The sequence below is a fragment of the Natrix helvetica genome (assembly GCF_964273705.1).
Source record: "Natrix helvetica genome assembly, chromosome: 1".
NCBI lineage: Eukaryota > Metazoa > Chordata > Lepidosauria > Squamata > Natricidae > Natrix > Natrix helvetica.
The window spans coordinates 221,529,730-221,549,218 of record NC_138548.1 but is presented as its reverse complement, the minus strand read 5'-3'; the positions used below and the strand labels follow the sequence as shown (position 1 = coordinate 221,549,218).

Here is a 19,489-nt window from a genome sequence, read left to right as displayed (position 1 = left end):
CTCGGCGCGGATTCTTGCCGGGGGGAAAAAATGCGGAGGGCACCCGAGGAGGGGAGCCGCTGCGCGCATCAGGGCGCGTATTTTGGGCTCGGAGGCGTCTATTTTTAGCCCCCCATTGATGGCTGGGATTCCGACGACGTCAATCGGGTCTGGCCTTGGACGTCACGGAGACTCCTTCCTGGCTGGGGCTGAAAGGGCGGAGTTTGCAAGAAAATAAAGCCGCGGGCGGATGGGGAGAGCAGCCCGGGTGAGAGCGCCTGGCGGTGGCGGTGACGGCGGCGGGGGGCTGGTTGTCGTCTTCGGCGTGGAAGTGGGCGAACGGGACGACCGGCTGGCTGGCCCGGCTCACAATGCCCGGGGAGGTCACGGCCCCGGAGGCCGCATCTGGGCTGCTTTCCCCGTAGAGAACCGGCGCTGCGGGGACGGCGATGGAGAAGGACGTGCAGCAGGTGAGAAGAGGGGATGCGCGCCCGGGCGATGCCCGTCACCCGCGATCCTTCCCTCCCGGCGTGGTCACCACACACCCATTTTAAACCCACCAACCTGTCGGAAATCCAAGCCCCCCCCTTGTGCTCCCGAGTCATCCGGATTTCCTCCGTCCTTTTAAAGCCTTCGGGGCGGCGCCAAACTTCCGCGGGTGGAAAGTTGGTACCATCTTCGTGGGAAGGTTTTTGAAAATGCAGAGGAGCCAAGCAGGGAGCCGCCTGGTCTCTCTCCTCGTTCTTACAACCGTGAGACCTTCCTGAGTGGGCTGGCGTGGATGCAAACAGTAACAGAGTTGGAAGGGACCTCGGAGGTCATCTAGTCCAACCCCCTGCTCACGCAGGATACCTGTACTAGGGATTCAAACCGCCCGAACTGCCGAGACCTTTCTAATCGACAAGCTCAGCATCTCAGCCACTGGTCTCTTTCAAACCAAGGATCCTCTCTATCCAAAAGGGGCCCAGTTGCCTTTTGAAAAAGCACTTTTGAGACAGCTACAGCTAGTCCTCGACTTACGGCGGCAACTGAGCTCAACACTTCTGTTGTTAAGTGAAACGTTTCCTAAGCAAATCTTGCCCCTTTTGACGAGATCTTCCTTGCCACAGTTGTTAAGTGAATCGCTCAGGTTGATCAGTTAGTAACCTGGCTGTTAAGTGAATCTGGCTTCTCTATTGACTTTGCTTGTCAGAAGGACGCAAAAGGGGATCACATGAGTTTGGGACACAGCAACGGTCACAAGTACGAACCAGTTGCCAAGCACCTGAATTTTGATCTCGTGACAAGGGGGATGCTTCAAAGGTCATAACTGTGAACAACGGTCATACGTTTACTTTTTTTCAGTGTTGCTGTAATTTTGAACCGTTGTTAAATGAACTGTTGTAAGTCGACCTGGATGACTGAGAATCTCTACAGACATTTTATGGGTGGTTTTGTTATTTAGGGAGTCATGAGAAAACATCTGCTGGATTTCCCGCATCTTAATCCTTAGAAGGGCACCTGGCTGGATCTTTACAGATCAGCTTTGTTCTTTGGGGCTTTTAGTGATTAGAACAGCCTTCACCAATGCAATACCTACCCACTGAATTGTGGCATTAGAATTATTTGGAAGCTTTGCTGGCATTGCATCTTCGGGACTTGATAAGATAATGGGTCCTGGCTGAATTATGCTGATGGAAGCCCATGGGTTGGGATCTAATTTCTAAAAAAAATGCTCTGCTATAGACTTCGGTGCCCGTTTTCTTTTCCTTTGAAGCCTGCAGAGCCCAGACTTCATCCAAACTTGGAAGAAGATTGCTCCAAAATTATTCTGCTGAGAAGGGAGGAGGTTTCATTTGTCCCTTTCCTACAAATGAGTTTAGTGGAATTAAATGGGCAGTCTGTTAGTCACCCAGCGCCCCTTGAGTAGAGTTTAGACCAGGGCTGTCAAACTCCCGGCCCCGGGGCCGGATGCGTCACGCAGTGGCCACACCCGGTTTAGCGAAGGGGGAAAAAAGACTCAATGCATCACGTGACACCGCTGTGACAATGTGAGTTTGACACCCCTGGTTTAGACAAAGAGACTTGTAAGACCCCGTTGGGGGCTACTTGCAGGGATGGGATTCAGCTGGTTTGGACCGGTTCAGGCAAACTAGATGCTAATTTTGCATCTGGTTCATCGAACTGGTAGTTGGAAGGAGGGGCTGCCCCTGCCCACCCCTCCCCTCCCCTCTCAGGAGTCTCCATGCGCCCTGTTCATCATGCCAGGTATGTGCAGGGCCTGCGTGGAGGCTCTGGGAGGGCAAAAAATGGACCTCCCGAAAGTGCCAAAACTCCAGAAACAGGGCTGTTTCTGGCCTCCGGAGCCTGAGGGAGGTCATTTTTGCCCTCCCATAGGCTCGAGGAAAGCCTCCGGAGCCTGAGGAGAGTGAAAAATGGGCCCCCTGGAAGTTCCAGAAGTCCAGAAACAGCCCTGTTTCCGGCCTCCGGAGGAGCTCCGGACCCAGGAGAGGCTGTTTTCGCCCTCCCGGAGGCTCAAGGAAGCCTCCAAAGACTGGGGAGAGCGAAACACCTCCCCCTGTCGTGGTGCAAGAGGCCAAGTAGGCCATGCCCCCATGGCCACGCCCACCCAGCAACCGGGCAGAGAACCGGTTGCTAAAACTTTTCAGTCCCACTCCTGGCTACTTGTATGATGGCGTTAACGGTAAGTAGCATACACAATAATAGGTTTATGTAGTCTTTGGGGTGAAACTAAGTGTCCCTAAATCAAATTCTTTGTTTATACATCATGAACCTATTGCATAAGCCCACTTTGTGTTAGACCAGTGGTTCTCAACCTTCCCAATGCCGCGACCCTTTAATACAGTTCCTCATGTGGTGGTGACCCCCAACCATAAAATTGGTGTCTCGGTTCCTAAGACCATCGAAAATATGTGTTTTCCGAAGGTCTTAGGCGACCCCTGTGAAAGGGTCGTTCGACCCCCATAGGGGTCCCAACCCACAGGTTGAGAACCACTGTGTTAGACCATCAAGGATCAGGTTGTGATACATTCTAAATACTTCAGAGAATGATGTCCTTGGCGAGGGCAGTAAAACCCTTTCTTAAAACAGCTCTCCCTCTTTGCCCTCTGTTTGGAAGTAAAGCTAGTTTTGTTCCATGGCATTCACTCCTGAATTAAGCCAATTAATTGGCAATTAAATTAAGACTATTTACTTGGCAGGAGGTCCTGCTGAATTCACTTGGACAGAGTCCACATGTGTGGGCTCAGGCTTGTAGTCTTTAAATGTCACTGATGTGTGTGTGTGGGTGTATGTGCATGTGTGGTGCTGGAGAGGAGAGTGTGTAGTTGATTGACAAGCTAGACATCTTTTTAGAGTGCAACTTGTTTCTCTTGCTGGAATTGCAGCTCTAATTGCCACGTGGCTCCGGTTGATGATCTTGGCAGTGCTTCAAAGGGCCAGAATCCCTTTTTATGTAATAGTTCTGAGCCCTCCACTTTCCTTACCATGCCATCCATCTAGTGAACAGTCTGCTTGTGATGTCAGTCAGCCTGGATGTGTTAACTGCTCCTGCAGTCGTCCTAGGTAAGCTTAATGTGAGCTTCCTCTTTTGGTGTGATTACTATATGCTTTTCTTTAATGGTTAAAACATGGAATCCATAATCCTTGTGACTAAGAAATCAAGCTTGTCCAGTGAAATAAGGCTGAAATTAGAAGTGAGCAGTAAGCTTATAGTGTCTTTTAACATGGCTATTTCCTGAGAAATGCCTTTTGACAATATTAGTTAACTAGCTGGATACCCATGTTTTGCGATGAAACTATGTAATCGGGCTATGCAGGAGAAATTTGGTTCACAATCCGTTGCCTCAGTGGTGGTTGGAGATTGAAACACATAAGGGAATGTCACTCTTGCCACCTTGAGTCCGGAAGAGTTCCATAGGTGGATGGCATAGACATTTTGGTGAGGTACCAACATTTAGTACTGTAAGGAGCCCCAGATCGCTCCTGAGTGAAGGAGTGGAACGTCTGCCAGTTTGAACTGAGGTAACGGAATGTGAGGCAACCAGCAGTTGAAACAGAGTTCTTTTCAGGTGGGGAGGGGGAGTAGAACTCCTTAGCATCAGAGTGGGTTAATTACTGTATAAGAAATACTAATGATCTGATGGTCATTTTGAAAAATCCTTTCTTAGTGAGCACCTAGAAGCCAAGAGGAACATACATGCCAAATTTCAAGTTTGTAGACTTTACGGTTCTGGAGATTTCGTGATGATGCGTGAGTGGTATTTCGCTTACATATATATATATATAGATTTATTAATAAGCATTATAGCTGTTTTGAATGCATTGCCTAAAGTAACAAATACTCAAAATTCTGTCACTCTACTTTATTAATCTTGCTGGAAATTGTTAAGCGAGAATTATACACTCAGAATATGGACTTCAGAATGCTAAGAAATTATGGGTTGTAGATGGATCTTTAAACTAAATTCACAGATTTCTCTGGTCATTTTTGTCCTCCTGTTCAAGCATGTCCAATTCTCAGAGATGGCCTGGACAAGTCCCTACGGTTTTCTTAGCAAGGTTTTTCGGAAGTGATTTGTCATTGCCTCCTTCCTAGGGCTGAGAGAAAGTGACTGGCTGAAGTCATGCAGCTGGCTCTAGTCATAGTTCATTTTAATTGTTTGTTGATTGTCATAAGCCTGACTTATACTTAGAGCTAAGCTATAAACTATTATTTACAGATTTGGGGCTTACAGCGTTTGGATTTGTCTACATTATAACTTAGCACAAAGGATAAAGAACAGCATAGATTACAGCTGTTGCTTCTACCCTTGCCATTTGAGATTAAATGTTTGGATATGTCCACCATAATATATCTTTTTTAAAAGATATACAATAACTGTTTCACTGAAGGCAAGGATGGAAGGGTAAGATATCTCCAAGCCATGAATATTTATTTTCAATAGTGGAAATGCACCTGTATGCACCCATCCCACTTCGCTCTACTTAACAACAAAAATCATTTCATGAAGAGGAACCTGCTTGTTAAATGGTATATAGAGATTTGGATGTCATAACTGATAGGGTTCCCTCAGTGCCAATTCCCATAAGATGATTTCTGATACTTATAAGATTGTATTTACACTCCAGGCTTTAAAAACAGACTAACATAAGTGATTAGGGGCTCAGTGGCTAAGACACTGAGCTTGTCGATCAGAAAGGTCGGCAGTTCAGTAGTTCGAATCCCTAGTGGTGCATAACAGAGTGAGCTCCCGTTACTTGTCCCAGCTTCTGCCAACCTAGCAGTTCGAAAGCATGCAAAAATGCAAGTAGAAAAATAGGAACCACCTTTGGTGGGAAAGAAACAGCATTCTGTGCGCCTTCGGCGTTGACTCATGCCGGCCCCATGACCACGGAGACGTCTTCAGACAGTGCTGGCTCTTCGGCTTTGAAACGGAGATGAGCACCGCCCCCTAGAATCGGGAACGACTAGCACATATGTGCAAGGGGAACCTTTACCTTAACATAAGTGATAGACAAGTGACACTTCTCTAATCCAAAACCACACGTAAGTCACTTAGCTTGATGGAGCTCTCCCTTCACCCTTGGCAAAGGAACCTCTTTTTATTAGGGAATTAAAATAGTGAAAACGTGGCCAGCATTTCTTTTGGTGCGTTGAAATGTATTTTTACCTTATTTTATTTTAGAATTGGTCATACTGGGGCTCGGGGATTCTCTTCTCAGTATTGGCTGGAAATTTGTGGTTTTAGAGGTTGACGAGGGAAGTTCCGTAATGTCAGATGGATTCCCTACCTGGCCTACAAACAGCCCCTGGCATCTGCTTTCAAGAGCTGCTGACGCGGAGGGCTTGCTTGTCCAGCTGCTGACGTTCAGTAGTGGGTGGGGCACTCCTAGCACTTCGTCTGACGGCCCTGTGGGCTTGGCTTCCTCTGAAACACAAACATGCGTGCGCGTAGCATGTTGGCTGCCAAACCTCCACTAGCAGTTCCCAGCCCAGCCTCTGTAGATTGGAACCAGCTGCAGGCATTAATCCTCCACCGTGGCTGGCAGGAGGCCAGATGGCTGGTGCCCAAGGTGTTCACTGCACCTGCACCTGATAAAAGGGGGACAGAGTAAGGGGCAAAAAAACAGGCTTTACATTGCTCAGGGGAAGTTCTTCTTCCAAGAGGAACATGTTTCGTCCACCAAGTCTTCTGTTTTGGGAAAAGAGGACATACTAGACATTCTTTCCAGAAGGAAAACCTTTGGAAATAACTGCAGCTACAACATTCTGGCCAAACTCAAATATTTTTCTTAGCCATTGGGCTTAAGTTTTTATTTGAAATGGCATGTCGCATTTTAAGGAAAGAACAACATGATTTTATTCGGCTTTCGTTGGGGAGTTTGGCTTGATTCTAAGTCAGTTGTGCTTCCAGACGGAGAGCTTTTCTCACTACCAATCAAAGGGCATGGCCAACAGCTGTTCCTTCTCCTTTTCCTGGATATGAGAAAAAAGGCCCAAGGCAGAACTTTGGGGAAATATAGGAGGGGGCACATTAAAATGTGAACTTCTGCCTGTGGGATGCCACAATAAAGCTCTCATTTAGGGGGAAAAGAACATTTAACCTTGACAATTTAGAAAAGAATTGAAATCAGGGGTGAAATTCTACCAGTTCAGACTGGTTTGCCCGAACCGATAGTTTTAAAATGGTACCAGTTTGGGCAAACTAGTTTTTCCGACGGTCAGCTGTGACGCGCAGGATTCCCTGCTTTCTAGCTAATCTAAATTGCGTGGCACAGGTAAGCTGATTTCACCCCTGATTGAAACCTCTACAACCAATGGAAGATACTATATATAGAAAACAATAGGAGACAAGTTTACATTTATCTATGCTGCAAAGTATTATTGGGACAGACGATGGATGCATTCATTGAGTAGAAGAACCATTTCTAACCCAGAGTTGAAACAAGGAATATTCCACAAATCAATACACAATTCTGATGCCCTCCAGAGGTGTTGGACTCCTAATGAAAATGATGGGAATTGCAGTCCAACGCTTGTGAAAGGCACCATGTAAAAAGGAACAATAGAGTTGTTCAAACAGAAGGACTTGACATTTAAATGAACCTATTTGGCAACAAAAGATAGTTATGTTAAATGAGCTCTCAAAACAGAAATGCCTTTCTTGCAGAGCTGGTTTCTTTCCCTTACCCCTGTTGTTTTTCTTGGAAGGATTCTTCCAACTTAGATCTCTGGCTGATTTGCCAGGACACCTTGTCCTATGGCTAATGGCTTAGGCCAAGAAAGATGCTCTACTATTGTATTGGTTTTCTGCCAATAAAAATTGTTGTGGCAGGAGTTCAGGGTGCATAGGCTTCACCTGAACATTGTCCAGAGTGATGGAACTGTTGAAACAATCAGGAGTCATCTGGGGTCAAGAATAGGGAAAGACCCCTCTGTTTCTCTCCTGGTAGAATTAGAAAGAAACATCTTTCCCCTTTTTCTGGGCAAGACTCCAAAGTTTTAAGGGCCTTCTTCTCTTTAAAGTGAAAACTAGCATTACATGCTGGGATTTGGTCAGAACCGACAGGCATCCTACCATAATATTTTGTCAGAAGCATAATATGAGAAGATGCCTTGCCTTCTGGAGAAATATGGTCAGAATTTGACCATGGAAAGTTTAAGACTCCTTTTGCTTTAGGACATTAGCCACTGCCCAGAAGCTGTTCCTATGGAGAGGTTGGAGCTAAAGAACAAGTCTAAGCTTCATCCTAACATTATTGTTGGGACCCACATGGAATTGACATAGCCCTTCCTAGAGATAGAAAAAAGCACACCCTAAATATAAGATCCAACTATTTTATGCAGCTCCCCAAGCACTTATCAAAAAGGGAGAATAAGTATTCTCCCTTCTTCCAAAGGACTTGGGAAATAGTAGCATGACCATCCTGTATGAAAGTCTATAGTGAAAGCTTTAGATTTAACTGAGCAATTTTTATCAGTCCAAGGTCCATCAAGCTTTGTGTGATATTTGAGGGTGGTTTCCCAAAGGGACTATATTCCATGTGTTTAAAGAATGAAATCAGTGCCTTCAGGCATAAGGGCCAAGGTAAAGGTAAAGGTTCCCCTCGCACATATGGGTTAGTCTTTCCTGACTCTAGAGGGCAGTGCTCATCTCCGTTTCAAAGCCAGCACTGTCCGAAGACGTCTCCATGGTCATGTGCCTGGCGTGACTAAACACCGAAGGTGCACGGAACACTGTTACCTTCCCGCCAAAGGTGCTCCCTATTTTTCTACATGCATTTTTTACATGCTTTCGAACTGCTAGGTTGGCAGAAGCTGGGACAAGTAACAGGAGCTCATTCTGTTATGCTGCACTAGGGATTTGAACCACTGAACTGCCGACCATTCTGATCGACAAGCTCAGCGTCTTAGCCAATGAGCCACCATGTCCCTTTATAAGGCCTAAACTTGTCCCTTAAACCCTCCCAGATGTAGAAAGGCAGGATCCAGATGAAGGCAAGCACTTGGATCTCCTGGTTCGAAGTTTTAGTGTAGGGATGTCAAACTCATGTCGTCAAGTGACATATTGGGACTTTCCCCCCCCTTTGCTAAACTGGGCGGGGGCGTGGCCAGCACGTGACACATCCAGCCCGCGGGCCGCAAGTTTGACACCCCTGATCTAGTGTAATACCATGGCTTATTTGGTATTGGTTTAGCACCAATCCAGCCAATTCATATTATTAGCAAACTCTGATTAAAGCAAGCCATAGAGTAGAACAGTGGGTGAATAAAGTTGCATGACTCCACACTCCCTTCTTCCCCCAATAAAAAGGGATCCTAGATCCCTAGAACCATTGGGAGTTATTTTTTCTTCGGACTGGACTAGGATAAGAAAAATCCAGGTTCAAATTCCTACTGAAGTATGAAACTCGCCCAGTGAAACTCTTCCATCTTAACCTATCTCACAAACGTCTTGCAAAACTAAATTTTTTGCATATGTGTGTGTGTGTGTGTGTGTGTGTGTATACTATATACAAGTACATGTACACATACACACACACAACACAACACACACACACATACACTCACACACACAAACATATATAAAGAGGAGCATCCTATACGTGGCATTTTTTCTCCTGGGAGAAATGAATCCTAGATCCCCATAGAATCTTTTGGTCTCCTAAAGCAAAAAAAAAAACCTGTGTTGCAAAAAGAAATTCCTTTGCTTTGTTACTTTTTAACTGCTATTCACTTTGCAGCACTTCAACCAAGTGAGCCACTGTGTTTCCTGAAAAGGACTTTCTTCCCTGGAAATATTTATTACTGTCTAGAATATCAGTCTCCATAATCCCAGCTAGGAACTCCAAGCACCTTGGCACATTCCACTCCAGAATGAAAGTGAGAAGGACTTTGTCTTCTAGCTAATCTGGTCTGCACCTGGACTGTTGGCAGGAGTGAGTGAGGGGATCGGGGAGGGGGGGCGGAGGCAGGTTCAACTGTCTGAAACTCCAAACCCAAACTATATCAGAGTTGTGTCTAAGTTGAGCCAGATACAATCGGCACTAGGGCTGGTAGGCAGAACAGCTGCCTTTTGAAAAAGGCAGTCGGGATCACCCGTCTTTGTAGGGAAGAAACTGCTTTTGAGTGCTTAATACTTAGGAATTAACTTTCTCAGTGACTCGGAAGTAAACAAGGCCTGGGTGAACTGAGTGCATCTATCCAGTCACCTGTGAATGCCAGAACATGGTAAAAAGGAGCAGGCCATGTGAATAATGCAGTCTGCAATCTTGACAGCTGGAACCGCTCTTCTCCCACAGGTCCTCCAGTTGTAGTCAGGGCCAGAGGTGGTATTCAGCAGGTTCTGACTAGTTTTGGAGAACCGGTAGCGGGAAATTTGAGTAGTTCGGAGAACCAGTAAATACCACCTCTGACTGGCCGCACCCCCATCTATTCTCTGCCTCCTGAGTCCCAGCTGATTGGGAGGAAATGGGGATTTTGCAATAACCTTCCCCTGTCACACCCACCAAGCCACACCCACTGAACCGGTAGTAAAAAAAAATTGAATCCCACCCCTGGTCAGGGCCAGGTTGAAAGTCGCACCCCTCCCATAGGATATGTCTTCTTATAATAACTGTCCCTTAGAACAATCCTTGGGATCATTTGTAATGGTGCTTCCCCTGGTCTCTCAGAAGGATGGAATGAACTGATGCAGGCAGAGAGGACTAATCTTTAACCTACTACTACCCTGCTAAAATTAGAGGTCTAGAGGGAAAGAAAATAGTCCTTAATCAACAATGCATCCAAGAGCCTAGTTGCCCAACATTTAAATTTACCCTCTTAATTAGGCACTGCAGTGATAATATTTTTTCAAATGCCACTTCTGGATCCTTTCAGGTGGTTGATAAGCCAATGTTTAGCTCTGCTGCTAAGGGTCTCGTTCAGAAGTCCTTTTCAATAAAAGTCCTTTTCAACAAAACCCAGCAAGAGGCACCGTGAGGCAAGGACTTTGAGATGGTTGCTGGGGCCTGTCCCAAAAGCACTTGGCAATTCAATGGTGTTTATTACCTTTGCCAGCTAGTTCCAAGATATGGCTGAGAACACTCTGAAACTGAGAGTTGTCTTGCAAATGTACTGTAAGTCCTCACACACCCTCTTTCCTTTGGATCCAACTTGTGCCGGAATGCTTTGCAGATCTGGGTTCTTGTTGGAGGGGTACATGATTTTGATATGATTGGCAGCCCAGGACGCTGCCAGGGATGTTAAAGCACAGTCTCTCGGGACTCGCCACCTGCTCCATCAGGGTTGCTGGCTGGTAAAGCAATAGCTTTGTTGCTCTGAGTGGAACTGTAGTTGGCTTTCGTTTTAAAACACATTGTCAGATAGCTTTCAGAGCCGTCTGTTTTTCCACAGCACTGTTGCCATTGCTACGAAAAATCCTCCCTTTCTTTCCAGTATTCTTTCAAATGGTTGCAAATGGTTGCAGCATGTGTATGGTTTGTCCACCAAATAATATGTATAAACAGAACAGCACAAAATGCATCAGAAAGCAAGGAAAGCACCCCAAAGTCTGTACAAGCAGGAGGGAGGGAGGGGGGGGAGAGAGAAATAGGGAGGAAAAGGAACACTTCAAATAAACATCCATTAAGAATGGAGCAAATTTAGTGGCCATATATATATAATACTTAGGATTTGTGTGTTTGGGAGGGAAATCTCAGGTGGGGAATTAGAATTGAATTAGCATTCTGGGCTGCAATTACCTGCTGCAGGTTCTGTTGGTTTGCCTTTGCTAAGCATGTTTCCTTAATTCATCTGTTTTTGTAGTGAGAACCACATTCCCACCAGACAATTTGTTTGGGAGATACAGGTAGAGCCAAAAAGCAGATTGCAAGACCCAGGCTTTCATTCTAACAGTCTTCCTTTTCTGTCCTTCCTTCCTTTCTCTTATTAGGTGGGCTCACACAATAGGCTTAACCTGTTTTGCTGAATGAACCCTGGTTGCAGTTCGATGTGTTGTGCAAACCTAAAAACGTAGCCCAATGAGCAAGGTCCACTCAACCTGCTCCATTTTGTATTCTCTTCTCACATGCCTTTTTTTTTCCCTGTCTGTCTTTCAAGATCAGAGAAGAAACCTATCTTTCATCAGAGGTTTAAGCGGATGTCTTGTCAAGGGTTTTTGAAGTCAGCTCTAGACCCCATGAAGTTGGGCCAAGGGCTGCAAGTCTTAAATAATTTAACTGGCAGCTGGGTTGGTTGGTTTGCTCGCTATAGATCTGCATTCAAGTTGTGCCTTTCGTTTTGCTCCTATTTGTCTGGTGATGCTTTAACACAAGATTTTCCATTTCATTCCAGGACGTTGGTCAGGAATGGAACCCCAGGGGTTAGGTACATATTGACAGTTCTGTCAATTACTTTGAACTACCGTAAAGGGAAGAAAGGAGATATCTGGGCCCGGAGATCTAAGTGGGTTTCCCCTGCCTCCTCTGAATGGCAAACCACATTTCCATGCACCTAAAGAAGTTCTCGCCTCCCCCGCAGACATTGCTGAGGCTGGAAGCTACAAGGCTGTTCACCTTCAAGTAGGCTTATTTACTTCAGTGGAATTTCCTACTAAAGCCAGCTGAAGTTATGCCATGACATTTACCCCTTTGGGGGGGGGGGGTTCTCCCGAGTTTGATTTTGCCTTTTATGAGGCTATTTTATTCTCTCTTCTGGAATCTGAACCACCGTTACTGTTTGGGGACGGGGTGAATATGCAGAATGTTTTTGTGGCTTCTTGTTTTCCGTCAGGTTTGGCTCTTTTTCTAGAACAATGGGAGGGCATATGGACTCCATTTTGACTCATAACCCAAATCAAAAAGCTAGATAGTGAATCCACATCTAAATCCTATCGTCCATCAGCAGGGATGGGTTCTGGATTCTTTTACTGCCGGTTCGTTTAGGGACGCACGTGTGATGCACGCTACTCACACATGCACAGTAGTGGGGAAAAAAACACCAAGATGGCGTCGCCTACAGTGCCGCCAATAGAACCAGTTCGGTGGCGAGTTACTAGCTACTCAGCTGAAGCAGTGCAAACCGGTAGGAACCCACCTCTGTCCACCAGTCAGCACAAATTGTCATCATTAATAATTTCAGGATTATATGAGGAGCGAGGGAGGATGTTCTGAGAGGGAATACTGACTCTTTCTGCATTGTGGAAAGGGTTGGATTCGTGGCCTAAATCGTTCTTTCCGGTTGATATTCTATGAATTCATCATTAGGAGGGCTTTGGCTCCATGAACATTAGGTAGCATACTGTCCCTGAATTTGCACATCACATTGAGGCAAAATATGATTTCCTTGGTTTTTCTCTTAGCAAAATAAACAAACCCAGCATTTTTTATTTACAGGCCATGATTTGTGGCTTAAACCAACCAACTGTGGTTTGTTTTTCAAATGATAATTAAATAGAATTCAAAGCATTTTTTCAAGAGGAGTGGACTGCCATTTGCCAGAAATGGTGTAGGGTGTCCTGCTTGAGGGGGGGTTGGACTAGATGACCTATAAGGTCCCCATTAATCTGTTTAAAAACATTATCCTGAACCAGCAAGCCCATGTCAGAAAGCAATTAGGTTTGACTAAAATGTTGGCTGGTACTTGGAGTAAAGAAACAAGCAGATGGATATCTGCTGCAAGCATGAATCCTCTGTTAACCTATTTACCAATCTGACTCGTGAAAAAGAAAAAATTAAATCCTCCACAGGACATCCTCAGTTCCACATTCATGAAATGTTTGGGTTTGCCCTTAACACAACCCAGCCTTTGAGAAGTGTTGGAAAGATGGTTACATTCCACTTCAGAGCAGCTGCTCCGGGAATTTTGCCAGGTCTTTGACTCAAACCTTGCCTTAAAAACGCATCTCGTTACGCAGTCGGTTTTACACATGTGAGGCCTTTAAGCAAACTCAGAGGTTGTCTAGGCCAAAAATATTTTTAACAATAGGAAAAGCCATCACTCTTTCCAGCTGCTGAGTTATCGGTGTCTTTTAAGCTTGGGCCACATAATTCCGTTCCGAGACAACAGTATCACCAAGCAAGAGAATTTGGAGGGTGGGGTGGGGGAAGGAATGAAGGAGGCTAGACCGAGGCTAGACTCTTGTCTACAGAAGTGAGCAAACTTTTTTTAGGGATTGAACTAAACTTTGCAAAGAGGCTTTTGCATCTAACTGCTGAGCCAGTAAGCTCAAGTTTCCTTCCCGCCAGGCCTCTTTCCAACCTGTTTCTCAGCATGCTTGCTCAAAAAATGACAATGCTATTCAGCAAGAGCATTTCTGTTGTTTTGTTTCTTCAGGTCCGACATCTCACCGCCATTTTCTTGGCGACATATTTGGAAGTGGTTGTCCTTGCCTGCTCTATCTGGGGCTGAGAGAGGGTCTGGCCCAAAGTCCCCCAGATGACTTCATGCCCAAGGTAGAACTCATGGTGTCCCAGTTTCTGTCGTGATGCTTTTAACCGCTACTCCAAACTGTCTCTCAGAAAAGGAAATTGTCCCTTCAAGTCAGTTTTGACTCCAGGCAATTTGCCTGCAGTTTTCTCAGCAACATTTTCAGAAGGGAAAATGAAGGGAGAGGCAGTTTGGCCTACTGGTTGAAGCACCAGGCCAGAAGTGGGAGACTGTGAATTCTAGTCCCGCCTTTGGGCCAGTCACTCACAGGGTTCTTGTTGCTGTGGGGAAAATAAGAGCAGTGAATGGGTGCTGGGTGTTTGCCGCCTTGAGTAATTTGTAAAAATAACAGAGTGGGTATATAACTAAATAATAAATAAAAATAAACAATAAGTAGTTTTAGAGCTGAGAGACTGCCTGCCCCAAGATCACCAAATTGGTTTTGTGCCTAAAGCAGAACTAGAACTCACAATTCCTTAGTTTCTAGCCTATTGCCTTAAACCACTACGCCACACTGGTTTGTAAGAACTTTTTTTAAATATATATATAACAAGCTTTTTTGTTGTTCTTATGCTTAACAGCAGCTATTTTGTTCAAGTAGCTATTACCCAGCAGTTAGCATCTCTAGAGAGAAAAACAATATTGCTTCATGCATTATTTGGGCATGGGGTGTCTTCAGAGTTGCTTTTTAGAAAAGGAAAGCTATCTAGTAAGAGAAAAATAATAATAAACTTTTGTTAACAGTATAACAGAAATTAAAAGGAAGAGAAAGCAGTGAAGTAAAGTATGATGTAAACAAAACGAATGTCCAAAATCGGCCAGATTCCTTAAAAGACCTCTTATTGTTGAAACAGAAAACTAATAGAAACAGAGTTAAATAATGCATATCCATTGCTGCAAGGCAAGTATAGATTTATTCTTCCAGTGTTGCGTATATAATTATTTTGTTTATAGTTTGTGTGGAGAAAAAAAGACCATAATTCTTGATATTTTGAGAGATTCTAAATATTTCAGGATATAACTAGGAGGAGCACAGGTTTCTTTGATGTGCAACATTGGGTCTACCATATTAATAATCTTGCAGTATTGGTGTTACTTACTTATTTATTTATTTAAATTTGTTTGGCGCCCATCCTGCCATGAGGCTACCCTTGGCAGCTTACCATAATAGAACATAATTTTTTTAAAAAAATGTAATAACCATAGTAAAATACTCAAACAATAAAAATAGAATAAAATAAAATAACTCAGTAATATGAATTAAAAGATGGGTGAGGAGGGAGCATGATGTCAGGGAGGGTGGGAGGTGGGGTCTGCCATTAAGGGGGGGGGGGGATGAGATCTGCCATAATAGATCTTGCAGTGCTCTTCACTCCTGTCTGGTTCCATGTGGCGGGCTGAAAGTTGCAATGATCTCCATTTACAAACCAGTTTCTCCTTTTAGGATCTTTGCCTTTTGAAGGTATACTGTGTCTGTGGCATTCACTTTATGACTTTTAATTTTGATTTTTCCACACATTTCATGGGTGAACGTCCTTTCTGTTTGCTGTCTTGAGAACAGAAGACTCAATGGTGGATGGAAGTCTTTAAAATGTTTCACAGCCTGAATCTGGGAGAAATCTTAAACTACTTGGAAAATTAGCTCAGGGTAGAGAAATGAAACCAGAGTTGGGAAAATACTGAGATACATGAAGAGGAAAATCTTTTGAGAAGACTCGAGAGGGACAGCGAAATGCATCTTAAAATATATTTACGATTGAGACCTAGGGAGAATCCTATTAAGCCAGCAACAGGTGCAGAAAAGCACATACAGAAACTGGCTTCAATTTTTTATTCCCTAGTCATTCCTGTCTCTAATTTCCTCTCCTTGACTGAGGGGTACCACCGGGTTTAAACCTGAGACGGGGAGAGCAAGTAATAAAAAATATATGTTATGTAGCTTGGCTGGTCCTGCCATCATTTTAATATCTACCATGTTTTCCAATAATCCATCTTGGAACTGATTTTTTAATTCTACAGTGCCATATTTAATATGATGCAACTAGCTGTATCCCTCTGTGGAGCTTAAAAAAAACAAACATTTGCAGTAGCAAATATCATTGGGGGGGGGGGGGATGCTTCTTGAAAGAGAGAAGCATCCAAAATGTATTTGCATTATAAAAGCACGTTTTATGTGAATTATCCCATTAAACTAAATCACCTAAATGTATTTAATTAGATTACAATTGTATGTAAAGTATGCTGGCTGGGGAATTTGAATTTGAAATCCATACATCTTAAAGTTGTGGAGGTTGAAAAACAGTGATCTAAAGATATACATGCACTTCTCCAAAATTATTCTATACCGTAAAATGTAAGTTTTTAAATATTCAATCTGCAGCTTGGCCAAAACAGTAGATTTAAATTTGTATTAAACTACCTTTTGTAAGCTGCGACAGGTGAGTTCTCTACTATTTCCCCACTGCACAGATGTCCAGGTGCAGATCAGCTTGGCTTCAGCCACCTTCCTCTATCAAATACCTTAATTTATTAACTCAGGTCTAGGGACTGCTTAATGTCAGTTTATGAAGGCAATAATCAGAAAATGTCCCAATATTATTAAATTGCATTTAAAATGTACAATGCATGGCCGGCTAAAATGGATTCCAAGATTGCAAGTTCTTTTTCATTGGCCTTCCTCTGTTTATTTTTGCTTTTTAGGCATTTTTACCTGTGTTTTTAAGAGAAGATGCTATTAGCACTATTTTATTTCCAGGGCAGAGAACCTTTTTAAAAAGATCTATATTATGTGCTTATTGCTGCAGAATAAAAAGGAATAACTAAGGTAAAACATTGAAATTGCAAACCAATTTTCCAAGTTTATATATCCTCTCCTTTCAAATTACCAGTTTTCAGTGACAGCAAAAGCAAAAGAATCATCATAGATTTTTCTGGTGCTGTAGTCCTGCTTCAGACATTATTGCACAGTGTCAAGATGTCAGAATACTTGCATTAACAACCTCCTGCCTGTATTTTCTCACTTCCACTTCAGTCTGTTAAAAGGTGCTTCGAGACAGAGAGCTCCTTGTTCTATCACCCAGACATTTTGCAATTGTTTTATTTTGTTTCTTCCTTGACAGAACTCTGGCAGCAGTGCGGGGGGGGGGGGGGGCAACAAAAGAAAAACACAGGAGGGTTCTGATACTGTAAGGTGGTTTTAGAAAAGGCTGGTTGACACTGTGTGGTCTCTCTGCCTTATTGGTAGCATGTTCCTCCATCCCTAACAATATTTATAGGGCTCTCTTTTCCCATGACTTTTTTCGTAAAGTTCAGGAGAGGGAAACACAAATTGGTTTCCTTTCCACAACTATCTTCAGTTTACAGAGGAATACTGTATTTTCCAGCAACAGAGCTAAAAGTATCTTCCGTCCCCTTAGCAGCGAACACATTTTACTGTACTGCTTACATTTTTGGAGAATGACGAAGTAGGAGGTATCCCTTCCTCCATCCATCATTCTGATAGCGGTCAATTAATGTTTAGATCCCATTCTGGGAATGAGGCAGAGACAATGGCCAGGAAAGGCCCCATTAAAGTTTACCCCAGTTCATTCAAGGGAGAGAAGGTGGAATATCCCTCTGGAGCTCTTCTCAAGGGTTTACAGCATCACTTGAGGCGGTCGTGCTCAGCACTTTCCCCCTTTTCGACATTTTAGCTTTCTTCTTTAGCACTGGAGCACCGGTTGCCCAAAATCCCCACATCTTTGCAGATTACAGAGTTGGAGGGGACCTTATAGGTCATCTAGTCCAACCCCCCAATCAAGCAGGATATCCTACACCATTTCTGACAAATGATAGTCCAATCTCTTCTTGAAAGTCTCAAGTAATGAAGCTCCTACAACTTCCAAAGGCAACTTCTGTTCCATTGGTTGATTGTTCTCACTGTCAGAAAATTCCTCCTTGTTTCTAGGTTGAATCTCTCCTTGGTCAGTTTCCATCCATTATTTCTTGTCTGGCCTTCAGGTGCTTTGGAAAATAGCTTGATCTCCTCCTCTCTGTGGCAGTCCCTCAAATATTGGAACACTGCTGTCATGTCTCCCCTGGTCCTTATCTTCACTAGACTAGCCATGCCCAGTTCCTGCAACCTTCTTTAGTCTCAAGTCCCCTAATCATCTTGATTGCTCTTCTCTGCACTTTTTCTAGAGTCTCAAGGCTTGCAAGGGTACCCGAGAGTAACCTGGGCATAAGAGTGAAGAGAAGAGACTTATTTTGAAAGGAGTGGATGGGGAAATGGAAAGGCAAGGCTCAAGAAATCTATAGAGATTCTCAGTCATTCAGGTCATGTTGTCCCAAAGGTGCTTTTTTTTTTCCAAGAGGCAACTGGACTTTCTTGGTTTTTTCTTTTGAAGACGTTTCGCTCCTCATCCAGGAAGCTCCTTCAGCTCTGAAGAAAGTCCAGTTGCTTCCTGGGGGGGGGGGGGACCACTTTTGGGACAAGGCTTCAGAAGTACAGAAGCGAGCCACGCTGTGAACTCTCCCTCCCTCGAGGTCCGCAAGGGTCGCGGTGGATCGGAACCCGCCGTCGACGGAAACGAGCGAATCGAGCAAGGACGTGGCTGGGGTGCAGAGACTGCTCGAGGCCATAAAGTCATAGTTTGCAGCCTCACTTGGGGCGGTCGTGCTCAGCACTTTTCCCCTTTTCGACTTTCTTCTTTTAGCAGTGGAGCACCGGTTGCTCAAAAGCCCCACAATTTTGCAGATTACAGATTAACAAGAGTTGGAAGGGACTTTACAGGTCATCTAGTCCAACCCCCCGCCCCTCGTCGGACTAGACGAGCCGTTTTCTCACCTTGCACGAAAGTTGAGCAAACGGGCTCTTTCCCGAAGCCCTCCTTCGCTTGGCGATCCTTCGCTTCCCATTTCCGTCCCTGGGACCTTTCTGCTCCGGTGCTTTCTCCCCCAACTCCCCTCCCTTTTTTTTCTTTTTTGGTTCTTCCTATGACACTCTTTTCTTTTCTCCTCTTCCTCCTCCTTTCTTTTAACCCTCCCCCCCCCCTTTTCGATCCTTGCTTAGGAAAAGGCTCTATTTTTAGCCGGGAAGGGGTGGGGTGGGGTGGTAGCTCGTGCTATTTTTAGATCAAACAATTCCAAGGCGTGCGTCAATGGAACCCCGTGTGCGTCACCCGCGCAGACATTCCGATCCCGCCCCTTCGCTCCGAGGGCGCCGGAACATTCCGCCCCTTTTCGCCTTGTATGGCGAAGGCTGCAGCCGGGCCCCGTGCGTCAGAGGATCCCCCCCTCCTCCTCCTCTGCCCACCCCTTCGCCTCTGCGTCACAGAGAGCTTAAGAGAATCTCCTGGCCACGGGCTGGTGAGCCCCAGTGGCTTAGTCGGCGTCTAGACTGTAGGCAGCTCGCTCCCGCGCGGGCTCCCTTCGCTCCGATCTCGGGCTTTCATCTGCGGCGGCGGCGGACGGCAGCGAGGATCGGCGCTTCCCCGACGCGCTTTGGGCTTTCTTAACACATTCCCCGACACCTTCCTATGTAAAAGTGGAAGAGACCGCAGCTCGAGGTTTTCAGCCCCGTTGGGTAGGTGTGGATTGATTTCTTCTTTTTTAATCCCCCTT

At 44.8% G+C, this 19,489-nt stretch overlaps 1 protein-coding gene across 2 annotated transcripts in view; it reads left to right on the top strand.

Moving 5' to 3' along the window:
• The first annotated feature begins 214 nt into the window (after positions 1-214).
• Positions 215-19,489, top strand: part of NR4A1 (nuclear receptor subfamily 4 group A member 1) — a 44,468-nt gene continuing 25,193 nt past the window's right edge. Inside the window, exon 1 of one of the 2 annotated variants that reach the window (XM_081970689.1) lies at positions 215-449. In XM_081970689.1, coding sequence (XP_081826815.1) covers positions 230-449 — 220 coding nt within the window. In that variant the 5' untranslated portion in view covers positions 215-229. Of the gene's footprint in view, positions 450-19,234; positions 19,452-19,489 lie in introns of those variants that run through there. The other variant, XM_081970690.1, reaches the window with a different exon arrangement.